Source organism: Rhinoraja longicauda, chromosome 20 (genome assembly GCF_053455715.1).
Source record: "Rhinoraja longicauda isolate Sanriku21f chromosome 20, sRhiLon1.1, whole genome shotgun sequence".
Lineage (NCBI taxonomy): Eukaryota > Metazoa > Chordata > Chondrichthyes > Rajiformes > Arhynchobatidae > Rhinoraja > Rhinoraja longicauda.
Genome location: NC_135972.1, coordinates 3,313,150 through 3,334,236, shown reverse-complemented (window position 1 = coordinate 3,334,236; position 21,087 = coordinate 3,313,150). Strand labels below are relative to the sequence as shown.

At 51.8% G+C, this 21,087-nt stretch overlaps 1 protein-coding gene across 4 annotated transcripts in view; it reads left to right on the top strand.

The window, feature by feature from the left end:
• Positions 1-21,087, top strand: part of syn3 (synapsin III) — a 149,016-nt gene that overhangs the window by 115,187 nt on the left and 12,742 nt on the right. For all 4 annotated transcript variants that reach the window (XM_078416752.1, XM_078416753.1, XM_078416750.1 and 1 more), the window contains exons 7-11: positions 7,433-7,495; positions 9,410-9,552; positions 11,262-11,336; positions 15,023-15,125; positions 20,436-20,582. In XM_078416752.1, coding sequence (XP_078272878.1) covers positions 7,433-7,495; positions 9,410-9,552; positions 11,262-11,336; positions 15,023-15,125; positions 20,436-20,582 — 531 coding nt within the window. The remainder of the gene's footprint in view (positions 1-7,432; positions 7,496-9,409; positions 9,553-11,261; positions 11,337-15,022; positions 15,126-20,435; positions 20,583-21,087) is intronic.

Here is a 21,087-nt window from a genome sequence, read left to right as displayed (position 1 = left end):
GACAGGCAGCACGACAGGCAGCACGACAGGCAGCACGACAGGCAGCACGACAGGCAGCACGACAGGCAGCACGACAGGCAGCACGACAGGCAGCACGACAGGCAGCACGACAGGCAGCACGACAGGCAGCACGACAGGCAGCACGACAGGCAGCACGACAGGCAGCACGACAGGCAGCACGACAGGCAGCACGACAGGCAGCACGACAGGCAGCACGACAGGCAGCACGACAGGCAGCACGACAGGCAGCACGACAGGCAGCACGACAGGCAGCACGACAGGCAGCACGACAGGCAGCACGACAGGCAGCACGACAGGCAGCACGACAGGCAGCACAACAGGCAGCACGACAGGCAGCACGACAGGCAGCACGACAGGCACGACAGGCGGCACGACAGGCGGCACGACAGGCGGCACGACAGGCGGCACGACAGGCGGCACGACAGGCGGCACGACAGGCGGCACGACAGGCGGCACGACAGGCGGCACGACAGGCGGCACGACAGGCGGCACGACAGGCGGCACGACAGGCGGCACGACAGGCGGCACGACAGGCGGCACGACAGGCGGCACGACAGGCACGACAGGCACGACAGGCAGCACGACAGGCAGCACGACAGGCAGCACGACAGGCAGCACGACAGGCAGCACGACAGGCAGCACGACAGGCAGCACGACAGGCAGCACGACAGGCAGCACGACAGGCAGCACGACAGGCAGCACGACAGGCAGCACGACAGGCAGCACGACAGGCAGCACGACAGGCACGACAGGCAGCACGACAGGCAGCACGACAGGCAGCACAGCACCTCTGCAGAGAAGGAATGGGTGACGTTTTGGGTTGGCCTGGCTTGTATACACTGGAATTTAGAAGGATGAGAGGGGATCTTATCGAAACATATAAGGTTATTAAGGGGTTGGACACGTTAGAGGCAGGAAACATGTTCCCAATGTTGGGGGAGTCCAGAACCAGGGGCCACAGTTTAAGAATAAGGGGTAGGCCATTTAGAACGGAGATGAGGAAAAACCTTTTCAGTCAGAGAGTTGTGAATCTGTGGAATTCTCTGCCTCAGAAGGCGGTGGAGGCCAATTCTCTGAATGCATTCAAGAGAGAGCTAGATAGAGCTCTTAAGGATAGTGGAGTCAGGGGGTATGGGGAGAAGGCAGGAACGGGGTACTGATTGAGAATGATCAGCCATGATCACATTGAATGGTGGTGCTGGCTCGAAGGGCCGAATGGCCTACTCCTACACCTATTGTCTATTTATACGTCTGAAGAAGGGCCTAACATCACCCATTCCAGAGATGCTGCCTGTCCCGCTGAGTTGCTCAGGTACCTATGAAACCTTTCTCCTCTCATCTTAAACCTGTGACCTCTGGTTGTTGATTCCCCTTCGGGCAGAAAACGAGTTGGTCTTGGCACCAAGTTCAGCACAGATATTGTGGGCTGAAGGGCCTGTTCCTGTGCTGTACTGGTCTATGTCTGTTTCCTGAATTAAATAACAAAATATGGGCTAGTCCAACAGAGCAGCATCTTGTGGCCCTAGCCCCCCAACGCTGGGCCTTCACAAGTGCCCACTGCCCTACTGCGTAGTTAGTGCCTCTGTGATAAGTCCACACGTGTTAGGAGCAGATTTAGGCCATTCGGCCCATCAAGTTTACTCCGCCATTCAATCATGGCCGATCTATCTCAACTGCCTTCTCCCCATAACCTCTGACACCCGTACTAATCAAGAATCTATCTATCTCTGCCTTAAAAATACCCAAAGACTTGACCTCCACAGCCGTCTGTGGCAAAGGATTCCACAGATTCACCACCCTCTGACTGAAGAAATTTTCCTCGTCTCCTTCCGAAAGGAACGTCCTTTAATTCTGAGGCTGTGCCCTCTGGTCCTAGACTCTCCCACTAGTGGAAACATCCTCTCCACATCCACTCTATAACGCTGCACACGGTGCCTCAATGATGCTTGGAGTTGGTGCCTCTTGGATGCTGTTACACTGAGAGTTGTCGGCTGTGTGCTGAGTGGCCATGGGAGAATAATCGTGCTCAGGTTGGACTTTGACTGAGAGGGGGAAGTGGAGGTGATGCTGTGACATTCCTGCCGTCTTCTCCCCAGAGCTCCAATAGATTAGTAATGAGAACCAGCTGAGAGGGAAGTTCAGTCCCTGTAACAAAGCCCATGTGACACAACCTGAATCACTACGTGTTTTGAATTTAATCACATATCACCTTAACAGCAGTGTCTAGAAGTTTGAAGTATAGGAGCTAGTTGTGCAAATTAGAGTCAATCACAGCAGTTCATATCGGTGTGGGAAGGAACTGCAGATGCTGGTTTACACCGATGATAGACACAAAATGCTGGAGTAACTCAGCGGGACAGGCAGCATCTCTGGAGAGGAATGGGTGACGTTTCGGGTTGAGACCCTTCTTAAAAATATCCGCTGACTTGGCCTCCACAGCCCTCTGTGGCAATGAGTTCCACAGATTAACCACTCTCTGACTAAAGAAGTTCCTCCTCACCTCCTTCCTAAAAGAGCGCCCTTTAATTCTGAGGCTGTGGCCTTTGGTCCCAGACTCTCCCACCAGTGGAAACATCCTCTCCACATCCACTCTATCCAGGCCTTTCATTATTCTGTAAGTTTCAATGAGGTCCCCCCTCATTCTTCTGAACTCCAGCGAGTACAGGCCCAGTGCCAACAAACGTTCATCATATGCATCATCAGGTTGCCACACAACACATTGTTGGGAGTGCCACTCACTTTAGTGGTGCACTTGAATATCATCAATCCGAAGAAGGGTCTCGACCCGAAACGTCGCCCATTCCTTCTCTCCTGAGATGCTGCCTGACCCGCTGAGTTACTCCAGCATTTTGTGAATAAATACCTTTCGATTTGTACCAGCACCTGCAGTTATTTTCTTACACTTGAATATCACTGTCGGTTCCATCGTGAAAGATATTTTAATTTTATTCCTCTTGGTCTCCAACAACCTCATTCAACAGGTAGTGTAAGAAAATAACTGCAGATGCTGGTACAAATCGAAGGTATTTATTTCACAAAATGCTGGAGTAACTCAGCAGGTCAGGCAGCATCTCAGGAGAGAGGGAATGGGTGACGTTTTGGGTCGAGACCCTTCTTCAGGGTCTCCCATTCCTTCTCTCCCGAGATGCTGCCTGACCCGCTGAGTTACTCCAGCATTTTGTGCATAAATACCTCATTCACCAGGGTGGCAGCAGCCGATGCTCCCACTGTAAGCCATCTCCCTTTAACAGTGGGTTTTGGAAAAGGTTACAGTATTTTGGAAAACGTTGCAATACCAGGGCGGCACAGTGGCTCAGTGCCTTACAGCGCCAGAGTCCCGGGTTCCATCCTTACCCCGGGTGCTGTCTGTCTGTGTGTGGAGCTTGCACGTTCTCCCCGTGGACTTCCTCCACGTGTTCATAAGTGATAGGAGCAGAATTAGGCCATTCGGCCCATCAGGTCGACCCCGCCATTCAATCATGGCTGATCTATCTCTCCCTCCTAACCCCATTCTCCTGCCTTCTCCCCATAACCTCTGACATCCGTACTGATCAAGAACCTGTCAATCCCCGCCTTAAAAATTCCCAATGGCTTGTCCTCCACAGCCGCCTGTGACAAAGAATTCCACAGGACCCTGGTTTCCTCCCACATCCCAAAGACGTGTGGGTTTGTAGGTTAATTGCCCCTCTGTGGATCACCCCTAGTGTGTCGCGGGTGGATGAGAAAGTGGGATAACATAGAACGGGTGATCGGAGGTCGGCGTGGACTCGGTGGGCTGAATGGCCTGTTTCCGTGCTGTGTCTTTCAATCAACTATGTAATTATCAAGTACAGCCAAGATCAACCATCCCAAAACTAGGTGGTGTTTAATTAAAGGTCATTCTCTCTGTATGGTTTACCCTCAGTTTTGTTCACAATGCCCTGAATGAAGATGCTGTGTTTGTGTTGCGTGTGCCAATACATCTCTTCACGCATTCAAGAGAGAGTTAGATTTAGTTCTTAGGGCTAATGGAATCAGGAGATACGGGGAAAAAGCAGGAACGGGGTACTGATTGTGGATGATCAGCCATGACCGTATTGAATGGCGGTGCTGGCTCGAAGGGCCAAATGGTCTACTCCTGCACCTATGCTTTTTTCTATGTTTCTAATGGGTTCTTTATTGTCACGTATGCTGGGTACAGTGAAGTGCATGTTTTGCATCCAGCTCTGCAAGACTATCCCAGTACATAAACACAATCGCCCGGTTGGCGCAGTTTGTACAGAACAGCACACTGAGTCCATACACAAGAGGCACCATTTGAATTGAATTGAATAAATGTTATTAGCCAAGTATGTATACAGATGAGGAATGTGCCTTGGTGCTGTGTTCACAAGTAACATCACGACATACAGTAGACAATTAGGAACAAAACATTTTAACTTTAACATGTGAATTAAATAAAACACCAGAGCACAAGGACGCTACAGACCGATTTATTCACAAAATGCTGGAGTAACTCAGCAGGTCAGGCAGCATCTCGGGAGAGAAGGAATGGGTGACGTTTCGGGTCGAGACTTTTGGTTGTTGAGTAGAGCTACTGCTCGTGGGAAAAAAAGCTGTGTTTATGTCTGGCTGTGGCTGCTTTGACAGTCCGGAGTCGCCTTCTAGAGGGAAGTGCTTCCAAGAGTTTGTGGCCAGGGCGAGAGGGGTCAGAGATGATCTTGCCCGCTCGCTTCCTGGCCCAGTTCGTCAATGGGGGGAAGGTTGCAGCCAACAACCTTCTCAGCTGTGCGAACGATCCGTTGCAGCCTCCGGATGTGGTGCTTGGTGGCTGAGCCAAACCAGAACGTGATGGAGAAGGTGAGGACGGACTCAATGATAGCAGTATAGAATTGGACCATCATTGTGACTGTGGAGTCGATGGTGGCCCCCCATTTAAGGTCCCTGGAGATGATGGTTCCAAGGAACTTAAATGACTTCACAGATGTGACTGTGGTGTTGTTGATGGTGAGTGGGGGGAGGGGGAGTTTTCCCAAAGTCTACAATCAGTTCCACTGTCTTGAGGGCATTGAGCTCCAGGTTGTTGCGATGGCACCAGGACGCCGGCTGTGTCACGTCCTGTCTGTAGGCAGATTCCTCCCCATCCTGGATCAGTCCAATCAGGTTTGATGACCCTCTCCTCGCCCGGCCCTCGTTCCCTGGGGGGCTGAGGGTGCCTCCCACAGCCGACTTCGAGGGTACGGAAGACAAGAAGGCACTGTGGCGCAGCGGTAGAGTTGCTGCCTCACAGCGCCGGAGACCCGGGTTCCATCCCGACTACGGGCGCTGTCTGTACGGAGTTTGTACGTTCTCCCCGTGACCCGCGTGGGTTTTCTCCGGGTGCTCCGGTTTCCTCCCACACTCCAAAGACGTACAGGTTTGCAGGGTAATTGGCTTGGTATAAGTGTCAGATTGTCCCTAGTGGGTGTAGGATAGTGTTAGTGTGTGGGCATCGCTGGTCGTCGCGGACCCGGTGGGCTGAAGGGCCTGTTTCCGTGCTGTATCGCTTAATTAAACCAAACTAAACCCCCCCGGTTCCTCTCACTGGGCCCTCTGCCCAGCGTCTGCTGGGAGTATTGGCTGCAACCAGCCTCTCGTGCGAGGTTGTTTTTCGAGGCTGGGTGGTATAAAACAAAAATATCTTTCACGTTGCCTTGAGTTTCAGCCCCCAAGCTGGCGGAGGAAGTCTCGGGGGATTGAGGAATGCATCGGCATTGATGTGTTACCTTCAGCAACTAAACTAGAGCTATCCTTTACTGATGAATCACTGGACCCAGCCCCATGGGAATGGGGAAGAGCAACAACACAGGAGATTGTGGGTGGGAAGGAAAGGTGAAGGTCACACAGGGCAGCTTTCAACTTTCACAGTGCACTTGTGAGCAGTGCGCCCACTGCTATCACAAACTATCCCAGTGGGGTACACTGTGTCCTGTCCTGCTGAATCACTGGGTGGGAGGTCAGCTTATATCCCATCCCACACAGCCGCTGACTGACCCGAGACGTTACATTCCATCTCGTCCCGTAGAATCACAAGGAACTGTACAGAATGGTGGAGGCAGCAAGTTCATGCTGGCATCTAGAAACCCCACCGAGACCTTCGTTAATCGTTTAGTTCAGTTTAGAGATACAGCGCGGAAACAGGCCCTTCAGCCCACCGAGTCCGCGCCCACCAGCGATTAACACTATCCCACACACACTAAGGACAATTTAGCAAGCCAATTAACCTACAAACCTGCACGTCTTTTGGAGTGTGGGAGGAAACCGAAGATCTCGGAGAAAACTCACGCGGGTCACGGGGAGAACGTACAAACTCCGTACAGACGGCACCCGTAGTCGGGATGGAACCCGGGTCTCCAGCGCTGCAAGTGCTGTAAGGCAGCAACTACCGCTGCGCCACCGTGCCGCCATTGCTGGTGAAGCTGGGTGCGCTTGGTCTGACTGTCCACCGTGCGTGGCCATTTAAAGGGACACGTGCTTACGTTGGCATGTCGGGCTGGGCACGTTCAGTACCGACTGCCAGCTCACCCCCTTCCAAAGTCCGCTGTGTGCCAAAGCTAACAAGCCGCGTGTTTTGTTTTGCACATTTGCGTGCAGGGTCGGCACGGTGGCACAGTGGGTAGAGCCGCTGCCTCACAGCGCCCGAGACCCAGGTTCCATCCTCACCTCGGGTGCTGTGTGTGTGGAGTTTGCATGTTCTCCCCGCGACCGTGGGTTTCCTCCGGGTGCTCCGGTTTCCTCCCACATCCCAAAGACGAGTGGGTTTGTAGGTTAATCGGCCCCTCTGTACATTGCCCCCTAGTGTGGAGGGAGTGGATGAGAAAGTGGGATAACATAGAATTGGTGAGAAGCCCACCGAGTCCACGCTGACTGTCGATCACCCGTTCACGCTAGTTCCATGTTATCCCACTTTCCCATCCACTCCCTACACACGAGGGACAATTTACAGGGGGCCGATTAATCTACAACCCTGCGCTTCATTGGGATGTGGGAGGAAACCGGAGCGCCCGGAGGAAACCCACACGGTCACAGGGAGAACATGCAAACTCCACAAGATCGAACCCGGGTCTCTGGCGCTGTGAGGCAGCGGCTCTAGATAAAATACAGGTGCTCCTCAACTTACAATGGGGTTATGTTCTGATAAACGCATCGTATACCGAAAATATCGCAGGTGGAAATGCATGTAATGCACCTGATCACGTGGCCGGTTGCGAGCTGCGACTCGCTGCCGTTGCTCAGCGTTCACACCATCGTAAAGACGAAATATCGCAAGTCGAAGCATCGTTAGTCGGGGAGCATCTGTAAAGGGAATACGATGTGGACTGGGGCATCGCGTGGAAGCTGAGTTGATGGTGATGGGTGATGTGGTTCTCATTGAGGTTTCTTTCTGTTGCAGCTGACCATTCCCAAGTTCCCGGTGGTTGTAAAGATGGGACACGCACATGCCGGCATGGGAAAGGTGAGTGGTGTCACATGCAAGGAAACCGCGATATGCACCGAGTGAGTGAGTGAAGTGTAGTGTCCACACAACTCAACGTCAGTATATGCTGAGCCACACAGACACAGAGAGATAGGAGCTGTGGACTACCCATCCCTGCCCAGACCCTCCTGTGTAAAGACAAACGTGCCCCGCACATCTCCTTTCCCCTCTCACCTTATAGTCCTCTTGTCAATGACATATCCACCCTGGGGAATAAGGTTCTGACTGTCTACCCTATCTATGTTATACACTTCAATCAGATCTCCCCTCAACCTCCGACGCTCCAGAGAAAACAATCCATGTCTGTCCAACCTCTCCCTGTGCCTAACACCCTCTAATCCAGGCAGCGTTCTGGTAAACCTTTCTTGATTAGTGTGGGTGGTCAGGGGTTAAGGAGAGACGGCAGGAGAATGGGGTGAGGAGGGGGAGATAGATCAGCCATGATTGAATGGCGGAGTAGACTGGATGGGCTGAATGGCCTAATTCTGCTCCTATCACTTGTGAACCTCGTCTGCATCATGTCCAAACACTTACCTAGAGTTGGCGTGGCCAACCTCCCTGATATCTTCGCCTGCATCCAGTCTCATCCAGTGTGTTTGAGATATGTGCGAATTAGCATTTCACAGAGCACCGGTGTGTGTGTGAAGTGCAACATTTACTTATCCAACACATTCATCCAGAAAAACTGAAAAGCCAGCGACTTATTTCAAAGAAGCAAGATGAAAACAAGACACCGCACGTCGTGAAGTTGGACGTGGAGGTTGTCCTTGTCCCGGAGGGTCTGAGCTGTGCGGAACGTGAGGGTTAGACGTCTTTGTGAGGGGCCAGTGGTGAGTGGTCAGAGCTGGGAGGCTGTTGCTGGTGCAGCACACGTCCTTGCGTTCTCAGTAAACCAGAGTTCAGCCCAGTGTGTGTGTGTGTGTGTCGGGTGGGCCCAACGATCACAGCCCATGGGTGTGGAGGCAACTCAGCTACCCGATTGGCCGCCTCCAAGTCATCTCACATCGTGCCTTTCCGCATTTGGTCATCTGTGAAAGAAAGATCACAATCCTGTGTGAGTTCAACCAACTGAATGTCATATATTGGGGAGGAAGGAACTGCAGATGCTGGTTTACACCGAAGATAGAGACAAAATGCTGGAGTAACTCGGCGGGACAGGCTGAGAAGGAATGGGCGACGTTTAGGCTTGAGACCCTTCTTCAGACTCTTACTCCAGCATTTTGTGTCTATCAACATCATACACCTCTAATTTTGCCTCTCCCCTGACTCTCAGACTGAAGAAGGGTCTCGACCCAAAACGTCACCCATTCCTTCTCTCCAGAGTCGCTGACTGTCCCGCTGAGTTACTCCAGCTTTTTGTGTACGTCTTCGATTATAACCAGCATCTGCAATTCCTTCCTTCACGTAAACACCACACTCACTGGAGCGTCGTTAAGGAATTAGTTTTCACGTGCTTGTTATGGTTTAAGATTTCAAGATCAGTTTATTGTCACGTGTACCAATTAAGGTACAGTGAAATTTGAGTTCCCACACAGCCACACCCAGTGAAAAGCAACAAGACACACAGCCACATAAAATAAAACATAAACATCCACCACAGCGGATTCCACATTCCTCACTGTGATGGAGGGTAATAAAGTTCCATCGTCTTCCTCTTTGTTCGCCCGCGGTCGGGGCTGTTGAACCGTCCACAGTCGCCGCTGCCGACTGATCGAGACCCTCGCGTCGGGGCGATCGAAACTCCCCGCGTCGGGACGGTTGAATCTCTCTCCGCGGCACGGAGCTCCCGAGTCGGCCTCTTCTCACCAGAGACCGCGGGCTTCACGGTGTTAAATTCCAGTCGTGCCCCTAACGAGGTTTACAATGCGGCTGGTCTGGGTTTGTGTTTTGCAGGTGAAGGTCGAAAACCATTACGACTTCCAGGACATTGCCAGTGTGGTGGCTCTGGCCAAAACGTACGCCACCACAGAACCTTTCATCGACTCCAAGTACGACATCAGAATCCAGAAGATTGGGAACAACTACAAAGCTTACATGTGAGCACCTGCCGTTTGATCGTGTGGGCAACCATTCTGAAAGGGCTGGTCACTCTGGGTGTGAGGGGAAGGTTTCTCACGGATGGGAGGATGAAACACGCAGTCACCATCTCAGGATACAGGGTATGTTTGCTGTAAGGAGGGATTGGACAAATTAGGATGGACACAAAGTGCTGGAGTAACTCAGTGGGACAGGCAGCATGGAGGAGAGGAGGAACCCTTCTCCAAACTGAGAGTCAGGGGACTGGTTTCTATGAAATGTCTGAGGTTGAGGGAAAACCTGATAGAAATATATAAAATGGTCAGAGCACAGATGGGGTAGACACAGAGCCTGTTTCCCAAGGTGGGAATATCAAAGACTACAGGGCATGGCTTTAAGGTGAGAGGGGCAAAGTTTAAAGGAGATGTGTGGGGGAAGTGTTTCCCCACAGAGGGTGGTGGGGGCCTGGAACGTGCTGCCAGGGGTGGTGGTGGAGGCAGATACCATAGTGGCCTTTAAGAGGCTTTTGGGTAGGTACATGGATATGCAGGGAATGGAAGGATATGGAACACGTGCAGGGAGAGGAGGTTAGTTTCATGTGTCATGGTGTTTGGCACGGACATTGTGGGCTGAAGGGCCTGTTCCTGTTCTGTACTGTTCCATGTTAAGGAGATTGATAAATTATGGCATCATGTGGAGAGAGCAGGAATGTAGTCTAGATATTGTAGATTGGTATCGATGGCACAATGGGCTCAGAGGGCCAAGCATCAGACTCCATCTGACCAAAGGCCTTGGATCTATCACTCTGCTTCTCTCTCCGCCTGTTGAGTATTACAGGCATTTGCTGTCTTTTTTTCTGGAGCGATTTTGGTCGTAGAATAAGACACGAAAAGCTGGAGTAACTCAGCGGGTCAGGCAGCAGCTCTGGAGAAAAGGAACTGGTGACGTTTTGGGTCGAGACCCTTCTTCAGACTGAGAGTCGGGGGAAAGGGAAACGAGAGATATAGACGATGGTCTGGGGAGATATAGAACAAATCGGCGGCACGTTGGCACAGCGGTAGAGTTGCTGCCTTACAACGCTCATGGCGCCGGAGACCCGGGTTCCATCCCAGCTACGGTGCTGTCTGTACGGAGTTTGCACGTTCTCCCCGTGACCTGCGTGGGTTTTCTCCGGGTGCTCTGGTTTCCTCCCACACTCCAAAAGCGTGCAGGTTTGTAGGTTAATTGGCTTGGTATAAATGTAAAAATTGTCCCTAGTGTGTGTAGGATAGTGTTAGTGTGCGGGGATCGCTGGTCGGTGTGGACTTTGTGGGCCAAAGGGCCTGTTTCCGCGCGGTATCTCTAAACCAAACTAAAATGAATGAAAGATATGCAAAACAGTGACGATGATAAAGGAAACAAACAGTTTGTTGTTAGCTGTGGGCTCGGTGGAAACACGAGTTACAGATACTCCTTGCACACAGCTATAAACTGTGTAGGGTGTGGGAAAGAACTGCAGATGCTGGTTTAAACCGAAGGTAAACACAAAAAGCTGGAGTAACTCAGCGGGACAGGCAGCATCTCTGAAGAGAAGGAATGGGTCGAGACCCTTCTTCAGCCTGAAACGTCACCCATTCCTTCTCTCCAGAGATGCTGCCTGTCCCGCTGAGTTACTCCAGCTTTTTGTGTCTGTCTTCAGTGTAAACTCTGTAAAGCAGTCTTCTCATTGTGACCTTTTCTATCCTTTCAGGAGGACTTCAATTTCAGGAAACTGGAAGGCAAACACTGGCTCGGCGATGCTGGAACAAGTAGCCATGACGGAACGGTAAGTATTTCGACCACATAAACCCAGGCCAGGAAACATCCACACTGAGGGCTCGGCCTTGTACAAGATGGCAAAGAATGAAACCCATGACCAAACCTCTTCGTAACATTTTCCACAGGCTTATTTATTCAATGTAACCTCCTTGAGTTACCAAATACCTTCCATGAAGCCTTGTTAATCATGTTACTTGTTTTTAAAGAGGTCAAGCCAGGAGTATCCCAACCAAAGGAGTGACTGGGATTACATTCACTGGAATTTAGAAGGATGAGAGGGGATCTTATAGAATCATATAAAAATTTTAGATTTTAGATTTAGAGATACAGCGTGGAAACAGGCCCTTCGGCCCACCGGGTCCGCGCCGCCCAGCGATCCCCACACATTAACACTACCCTACACACACTAGGGACAATTTTTTTTACATATTACCCAGTCAATTAACCTACATACCTGCACGTCTTTGGAGTGTGGGAGGAAACCGAAGATCTCGGAGAAAACCCACGCAGGTCACGGGGAGAACGTACAAACTCCGTACAGACGGCGCCCGTAGTCAGGATCGAACCTGAGTCTCCGGCGCTGCATTCGCTGTAAGGCGGCAACTCTATCGCTGCGCCACCGTGCCGCACTAGATTCTTAAGGGATTGGAGCTATATCTAGAAAATAGGTAGAGGAGCAGGCTAGATGGAGGACAAATGTTCCCTCATGATGGGGGGAGTCCAGAACCAGAGGTCACAGTTTAAGAATAAGGGGGAGGCCATCTATGACAGAGATAAGGAAAACCTTTTCACCCAGAGAAATCTGTGGAATTCTCTGCCACTGAAGGCAGTGGAGGCCAATTCACTGGATGTTTTTCAAGAGGGAGTTAGATATAGCTCTTAGGGCTAGCGGAATTAATGGATACTGTATGGAGAGAAAGCAGGAACGGGGTACTGATCAGCCATGATCATACTGAATGATGGAAGGGCTGAATGGCCTACTCCTGCACCTATTCTCTTGGTGCAATGGTGTTCTGTTCGACATGTATCCTGCATCAGTGGTGCAGCAGTGCAACATTGCCCGACACGGTGGCGCAGCGGTAGAGTTGCTGCCTCATAGCGCCAGAGACCCGTGCTCTAATCCCCACTGCGGGTGCTGTCGGTACGGAGTTTGTATGTTCTCCCCGTGACCTGTGTGGGTTTTCTCCGGGTGCTCCGGTTTCCTCCCACACTTCAAAGACGTACAAGTTTGTAGGTTAATTGGCCTGTGAATTGTCCCTAGTGTGTGTGGGATTCTGTTAGTGTAACAGGATCGTTGGCCGGCATGGACTCGGTGGGCCGAAGGGCCTGTTTTTGTCACACTGGGTCTCTAAAAACTAAAAAACGAGACCAAACTGCCCAGAAACAGCCTCTCAAACGTGGAACAGTACCAGTATAATCACTTTGAAAAAGCCAGCTGTTGGTGCCAACTTGCACAGCTCTGCTGAGACCGTGAAGGCACCTTATTGCGGTGGGAACGGTTGTTCTAGGGTTGTCAACGTCCTCACTCCCAAATAAGGGACAAAAGGCCCCACGCGACCTCACCCAGCCAGCAGCCACGTGCTCCCGCTCCACCAATGGTGGCCGGGCCAGGAGGCGGGTTGCTTCACAACCTCCGTTAGGCGGCGCCCAGGCCTCCGGGCCTACACTGTCCGGGCCTACAGCGGCCCCCGGGCCTACAGTGTCGGGGCCTACAGTGTCGGGGCCTACAGTGTGTGGGCCTACAGTGTCCGGGCCTACAGTGTCCGGGCCTACAGTGTCGGGGCCTACAGTGTGTGGGCCTACAGTGTCCGGGCCTACAGTGTCCGGGCCTACAGTGTCCGGGCCTACAGTGTCCGGGCCGACAGTGTCCCGGCCTACAGCACCCCCGGGCCTAATACGGGATGTCCCGGCTAATACGGGACAGTTGGCGAGCCTAGCTTGTGCACAGAGGCGTTGTGATATTTCTCCTCGGTGAGCTCATGCCGTCTGGCTGCCAGCCACTATTCATTCATTATCCCAGTTTATAGTTTGACGCAAAACACCTGTTGCAAAGAAGCCCAGGGGAGAAACAGGACAAACGTCAGAACAACAGAAATCCCCACAAGTCCGCTCACGATTCTATATGTGGGAATAGAGATTAAATAGAACATAGGACATCGAACAGCAACAGGCCCTTCGGCCCACAATGTCTGTGCTGAACATAATACCAAGACCAACTCTGATCTGCCTGCACATGATCCATATCCCCCCATTCCCTGCATATCCACATTCCTATCTAAATGTCTCTTAAACGCCAAGGGCCCCATGTGCTGGCCAGGGTGACAAGTTGTCGGAGGGGCTTCCGGGGGGATTTCAAGCCCACTCTCGTGATTTTGTCCGGATTAAAGGAGGTGCCGAACCTTGAGTTGCCGAGAAATTGGTGGTGGAGCTGTGCTTCTACCAGGTCTCACCAAAAACCCTCTGGTGTTCCAGAGAAAACAACCCAGGTGTATCCAACTTCCCACTGTAGCTAATACCTCCCAATGCAAGCTGCGTCCCGGTGCCTTGATGCAGTGGTGCTGCAGCACTGGGGGACGGGTGCTGCAGGGTGGTGTGGTGCAGTGTGATGCATGGTGCAAGGGGTTGTGGTGCGGAGCGGTGTGGTGCAGTGTGATGCATGCTGCAGGGGGGTGTGGTGAAGTGTGATGCATGGTGCAGGGCGGTGTGGTGCGGGGCGGTGTGGTACAGTGTGATGCATGCTGCAGGGCGGTGTGGTGCGGGGTGGTGTGGTGCAGTGTGATGCATGCTGCAGGGCGGTGTGGTGCGGTGTGATGCATGCTGCAGGGCGGTGTGGTGCGGGGCGGTGTGATGCATGCTGCAGGGCGGTGTGGTGCGGGGCGGTGCAGCACTGGGGGATGCGTGGTGTGGGGCGGTGTAGCACTGGGGGATGCGTGGTGCGGGGCAGTGCTGCACTGGGGGATGCGTGCTGCAGGGCGGTGTGATGCATGGTGCGGGGCGGTGTGGTGCGTGCTGCAGGGCGGTGTGGTGCGTGCTGCAGGGCGGTGTGATGCATGGTGCGGGGCGGTGTGGTGCGTGCTGCGGGGCGGTGTGGTGCGGGGCGGTGCAGCACTGGGGGATACGTGGTGCGGGGCGGTGTAGCACTGGGGGATGCGTGGTGCGGGGCGGTGCAGCACTGGGGGATGCGTGCTGCAGGGCGGTGTGATGCATGGTGCGGGGCGGTGTGGTGCGTGCTGCAGGGCGGTGTGGTGCGTGCTGCAGGGCGGTGTGATGCATGGTGCGGGGCGGTGTGGTGCGTGCTGCAGGGCGGTGTGATGCATGGTGCGGGGCGGTGTGATGCATGGTGCGGGGCGGTGTGGTGCGTGCTGCAGGGCGGTGTGGTGCGTGCTGCAGGGCGGTGTGGTGCGTGCTGCAGGGCGGTGTGGTGCGTGCTGCAGGGCGGTGTGATGCGTGGTGCGGGGCGGTGTGATGCATGGTGCGGGGCGGTGTGGTGCGTGCTGCAGGGCGGTGTGGTGCGTGCTGCGGGGCGGTGTGGTGCGTGCTGCAGGGCGGTGTGGTGCGTGCTGCAGGGCGGTGTGGTGCGTGCTGCAGGGCGGTGTGGTGCGTGCTGCAGGGCGGTGTGGTGCGTGCTGCGGGGCGGTGCAGCACCCTGCGTGGTGTCAGTGGGTCAGCCCTACAGTGGGTTCTGTCTTGCAGCTACCGGATATGGGTGGATGCCTGTGCGGAGATGTTTGGCGGACTGGACATTTGTGCAGTGAAGGCGGTCCATGGCAAGGATGGCAAGGATTACATCATTGAGGTTAGTCCCGTGACCATCTCCCAGATACCACACGTCTCCACGTCCAGTGACTGCTGCTTCGTTGCTAACAAGGCTTGCTCATCTTGTGTGGGCCCATCCTGTGGCAGGTGTATTAGAGTCAACAGGCCCTTCGGCCCAACTTTCCATGCTGACCAGCATGCCCCAACTACGCTAGTGCCATTTGCCCCTGTTTGGCCCATATCCACCGTAACCTTTCCTGTCCATGTACCTGTCCAAGTGTCTTTTAAACGTTGTTGTCCCTGCCTCAACTACCTCTGGCAGCGTGATCCATACACCCACCACCGACCGAGTGAAAACGTTACCTCTCAGGTTTCTATTATATCTTTCCCTTCTCACCTTAAACCTATGCCCTCTGGTTTTGATTCCTCTACCCTAGGTAAAGGACTCTGTGTATTCAGCCTATCTATTCCCCTTGTGGTTTTAGACACCTCTATAAGATCACCCCTCAGCCTCCTGCACTCCGAGAAATAGAGTCCCAGCCTGCCCAACCTCTCTCCCTACAGCTCAGGCCCTCGAGTCCTGGCAACATCCTTGTAAATTTTCTCTGTGCTCTTTCCAGCTTAACGACATCCTTCCGATAGCAGGGCGGCCTAAACTGAACACAATACTCCACAGGTGGGCTCACCAACATCCAGAGTACTGAAATTATTTGTATGCTATTCAACCAAGCCAGATCTGACTATACAATGCATACAATCAGGCCAAACTCATGTCCAATGGATAGTGAAGAGAAACCAGGGTGGCAGCACGGTGGCGGAGCGTAGAGTTGCTGCCTCGCAGCGCCAGGGACCCGGTTCGATCCTGATTACGGGTGCTGTCTGTACAGAGTTTTATCCTTCTTCCTGTGACTGCGTGGGTTTTCTCCAGGTGCCCCGGTTTCCGCCCACACTCCAAAGACATACAGGTTTGTAGGTTAATTGGCTTGGTAAATGTAAAAATTGTCCCTAGTGGGTGTAGGATAGTGTTAATGTGCGGGGATCGCTGGTCGGCGCGGACCAGGTGGGCCGAAGGGCCTGTTTCTGCGCTGTATCTCTGAACTCAAAAGATGTACAGGTTTATAGGTGAATTGGCTTTGGTAAGTTGTAAAATTGTCCTGAGTGAGTGTGATTGTCCACTGGTCGCCATGAAAAACGGTGGGCCAAATGGCCTCTTTTTTCCCCACAATATTTCTAAAGTCTACAATCTAAAGCAGAAATACCAGAGTACAGAACATCTCCGCACAGGCATCCACCCATATCCGGTAGCTGCAAGACAGAACCCACCACCCGGGCCTATACTGTCCGGACCTACACTGTCCGGGCCTACACCGACCGGACCCACAGTGTCCGGGCCTACAGCACCCCCTGGACCTACACTGTCCGGACCTACACTGTCCGGTCCCACAGTGTCCGGACCCACAGTGTCCGGGCCTACAGCACCCCCTGGACCTACACTGTCCGGACCCACAGTGTCCAGACCCACACTGTCCGGATCTACAGTGTCCGGATCTACAGTGTCCGGATCCACAGTGTCCGGACCCACACTGTCTGGACCCACACTGTCCGGACCTACACTGTCCGGGCCTACAGCGCCCCCCCGGGCCTAATATGGGACAAGGGCGGTCCCGGAGGGGACAAAAACAATTTAGCCCAAAATACGGGATGTCCCGGCTAATACGGGCCAGTTGGCGAGCCTAGTGGAGATGATGCAGAGACCGAGGTTGTGGACAACTATGCCAGCGTCTCTCTCAGGAAACGATCATTGGCTGCCACCCAGTGGCAGGACGAGCAAACGCACAAACCAAACATCTCAAAATATCTGGGAAGGAACTGCAGATGCTGGTGTAAACCAAAGAGACACAAAAAGCTGGAGTAACTCAGCGGGACAGGCAGCGCCTCTGGAGAGAAGGGAATGGAAAAAGAAGGGTTTCGACCCGAAACGTCACCTATCCATGTTCTCCACAGATGCTGCCTGACCCGCTGAGTTACTCCAGCACTCTGTGAAACGTCACCTATCCATGTTCTCCAGAGATGCTGCCTGACCCGCTGAGTTACTCCAGCACTCTGTGAAACGTCACCTATTCCTTCGCTCCACAGATGCTGTCTGACCCGCTGAGTTACTCCAGCTTTTTGTGTCTATCCTCACAATATATCCATCTCCTCAGATAGATGAAAAGCTGGAGTAACTCAGTGGGACAGGCAGCGTCTCTGGAGAGAAGGAATGGGTGACGTTTCTGGTCGAGATCCTTTTTCAGACGATCTTGGATCCATCTCCTAAGATACCCTACACACACACACAGACTAGGGACAATTTCACATTTATATATTTCCACCAAGCCAATTCACCTGCAAACCTGTACAACTTTGGGAGTGTGGGAGGAAACCGAAGAAAACCCACGGGGAGAACGTACAAATTCCGTACAGATAGCACCCGAGGTCGGGATGGAACCGGGATCTCGAGAGCTGTAAAGCAGCAACTCCACCGCTCCGCCACCCTGCCAACCCAATCTGTTGGTATTTGATGTGAATGTGATGTTCCTTAAATGCTAATCATGTAATTTAGTCAGAAAAATCTCTCCACCGAAACTCAACCCTCCTGTAATGAATCAATCACAACATGTACATAGATTCTTGATTCTTCATTAGACGTTTTTTTAGGAAGGAGATGAGGAGATGAGGTTAGAGGGTGGTGAATCTGTGGGATTCTTTGCCACAGAAGGCCGTGGAGGCCAAGTCAGTGGATATTTTTAAGGCAGAGATAGATAGATTCTTGATTAGTACAGGTGTTAGTGGTTATGGGGAGAAGGCAGGAGAATGGGGTTAGGAGGGAGAGATAGATCAGCCATGATTGAATGGGTGGAGTAGAATTGATGGGCCGAATGGCCTAACTCTACTCCTATTCCTTATGACCGTATTAAACCAAATACAGACAGTACCACAGAGGGCACTTTGAACGGTTCCCTTGGCAAATCCAGAATAAACATTGAGTTGTTTTTTTACTAACAGTCTGCACAAAGATTTAGCTTTGACCCAGTCACATTTCCAATATTGTGCAAGATTATTTACCATCAAAGAGGGAGAATGGGGAGAGATAGATCAGCCATGATCAATGGGCCGAGTGGCCTCATTCTGCTACTGCCGCTTATGAAGAGTGTAGGGCATTTGAGCAGAAATAACATTTCTTCTATAAATGGTCATTTTCTAATTCCCACTCCTGGTATCTGTCAGGAAACTCTTGCTTAAAGGATGTTGTATCCATGATCTTCATCTATGCGGCCTGAGCCATTGAGCTATTCCAGCATTTTGTGTCCCCTTATGGTTGTAAATAAAGCCTTTCATAGTGTGTGGGATTTACTGAGAAACCATTCTCAGAAAGATCAAACAAAAAAATCATTCCCAGAAACCCAATGTGGTGCTAAACTACAAGGATTAGCAGTGGTGTGCATCTATTTACAGATGTGCCAGGATTAAGGGCTGGCTGTGTTCGAGACAATCCTTTTACGGATCACTGGAACATTTTGTGTTCTGCTCCCTTTTGCCATAACCGCCATTCCAACGCAGAGACCAAAAGCTACACAGACCTGACCAGATAGGATGAGGACACTGCAAACTAACATAGGCAGCTTGGACTTTAAATAGAACAGTGACAGATGGAACCCAGCCTTGGCGAGTGTAAGTTGACCCATTCCAAATCCAAGAAAGGCAAATCAGGCTATCTTCTAAATGCCGACAGACTAGGAATTGTGGAAGAGCAAAGAGACCATGTACAAAGATCACTCGGCCAAAGTAATTTCAAAAATTGTAAGACCAGCTTGCAGACATTTGGAACATGGAACAATACCAACACCAAGTGCTGGAGTAACTCAGCAGGTCAGGCAGCATCTCTGGAGAACATGGATAGGTGACGTTTCACAGAGTGCTGGAGTAACTCAGCGGGTCAGGCAGCATCTGTGGAGAACATGGATAGGTGACGTTTCACAGAGTGCTGGAGTAACTCAGCGGGTCATAGAAACATAGAAAATAGGTGCAGGAGTAGGCCATTCGGCCCTTTGAGCCTGCACCGCCATTCAATATGATCATGACTGATCATCCAGCTCAGTAACTGTACCTGCCTTCTCTCCATACCCCCTGATCCCTTTAGCCACAAGGGCCACATCTAACTCCCTCTTAAATATAGCCAATGAACTGGCCTCAACTACCTTCTGTGGCAGAGAATTCCACAGACTCACCACTCTCTGTGTGAAGAAATGTTTTCTCATCTCGGTCCTAAAAGACTTCCCCCTTATCCTTAAGCTGTGACCCCTGGTTCTGGACTTCCCCAACATCGGGAACAATCTTCCCGCATCTAGCCTCTCCAACCCCTTAAGAATTTTATACGTTTCTATAAGACCCCCCCCCCCCCTCAGTCTTCTAAATTCCAGGGTCAGGCAGCATCTGTGGAGAACATGGATAGGTGACGCTTTGTATCTGCAGTTCCTTCTTATACGTACAGACTTTAGTCGTGCGCTGAGTATTCCATGCACTGAAATCTCAGCGTTAGCCAGAGCTGGTAAGAGAACTGAAGGGTCGCGACACAAAGCGTTGCCTGTCCATTCACTCCACAGATGGGCCTGACCCTCGGAGTTACTCCAGCACTGTTTTTTGCCCAGTTTGAACCCTATCAGATAGTTTATTCTCATGATTTGGGAATATAGATCAATTAGAAACATAGAAAAATAGGTGCAGGAGTAGGCTATACGTCCCTTCGAGCCAGCACTGCCATTCAATATGTTCATGGCTGATCATCCACAATCAGTACCCCGTTCCTGCCTTCTCCCCGTATCCCTTGACTCCATTATCCCAAAGAGCTAAATGTGACTCAGTCAGAGAGTTGTGAATCTGTGGAATTCTCTGCCTCAGAAGGCAGTGGAGGCCAATTCTCTGAATGCCTTCAAGAGACAGCTAGATAGAGCTCTTAAGGATAGCGGAGTCAGGGGGTATGGGGAGAAGGCAGGAACGGGGTATTGATTGAGAATGATCAGCCATGATCACATTGAATGGCGGTGCTGGCTCGAAGGGCCGAATGGCCTCCTCCTGCACCTATTGTCTATTGACTATTGACTCTCTCTTGAGTTTGAGTGACATGGACCATTTCCAGAGTTTGCAGACTTAAAGTCATATAAAAAATACCTTATGAGAAGGAATGTGATTGAAAGTGTTGAGAACATTTGGCTGATTGTAAGCCTCTTGATGTTAAATGGGTCATAGTGTGATGTTCCATGCACTGTGGTTACTGAGCTGACCGCATGCTCTCTGCTGCCCTCTGCTGCAGGTCATGGACAGCGCCATGCCTCTGATCGGGGAATACATCGAGGAGGACCGACAACTTATCGCGGAGCTTGTCATTGGGAAAATGAACCAGGTCCTCTCTGAAAACGCTGAAGTATCTCAGCAACAAGCCGGGATGACACTCAACAAGGTTAGGCGTGTGAAGCTTTGTCAGGGAGTTGTGAATGTTTGGAATTTTCAATTTTGTCACCACAGAGAGTTGTGAACGTTTGGAATTTTCATTTTCATGGGGCGATGGATACTAAGTCATTACGTATATTCATAAGTTCCTAAGATCTCGGAGCAGAATTAGGCCATTCGGCCCATCGAGTCCTCTCCACCATTCTATCATTGCTGATCTATCTTTCCCTCTCAACCTCATTCTCCTGCCTTCTCCCCATAACCCCTGACACCCACACTAATCAAGAATCTGTCAATCTCCGCCTTAAATATACCCACTGACTTGGCCTCCACAGCCGTCTGTGGCAATGAATTCCACACATTCACCACTCTCTGACTAGAGAAATTCCTCCTCATCTTTCTAAAAGTACATCCTTTAATTCTGAGGCTGTGCCATCTGGTCCAAGACTCTCCCACTAGTGGAAACATCCTCTCCACATCCACTCTATCCAGGCCTTTCACTCTTTGGTTAGTTT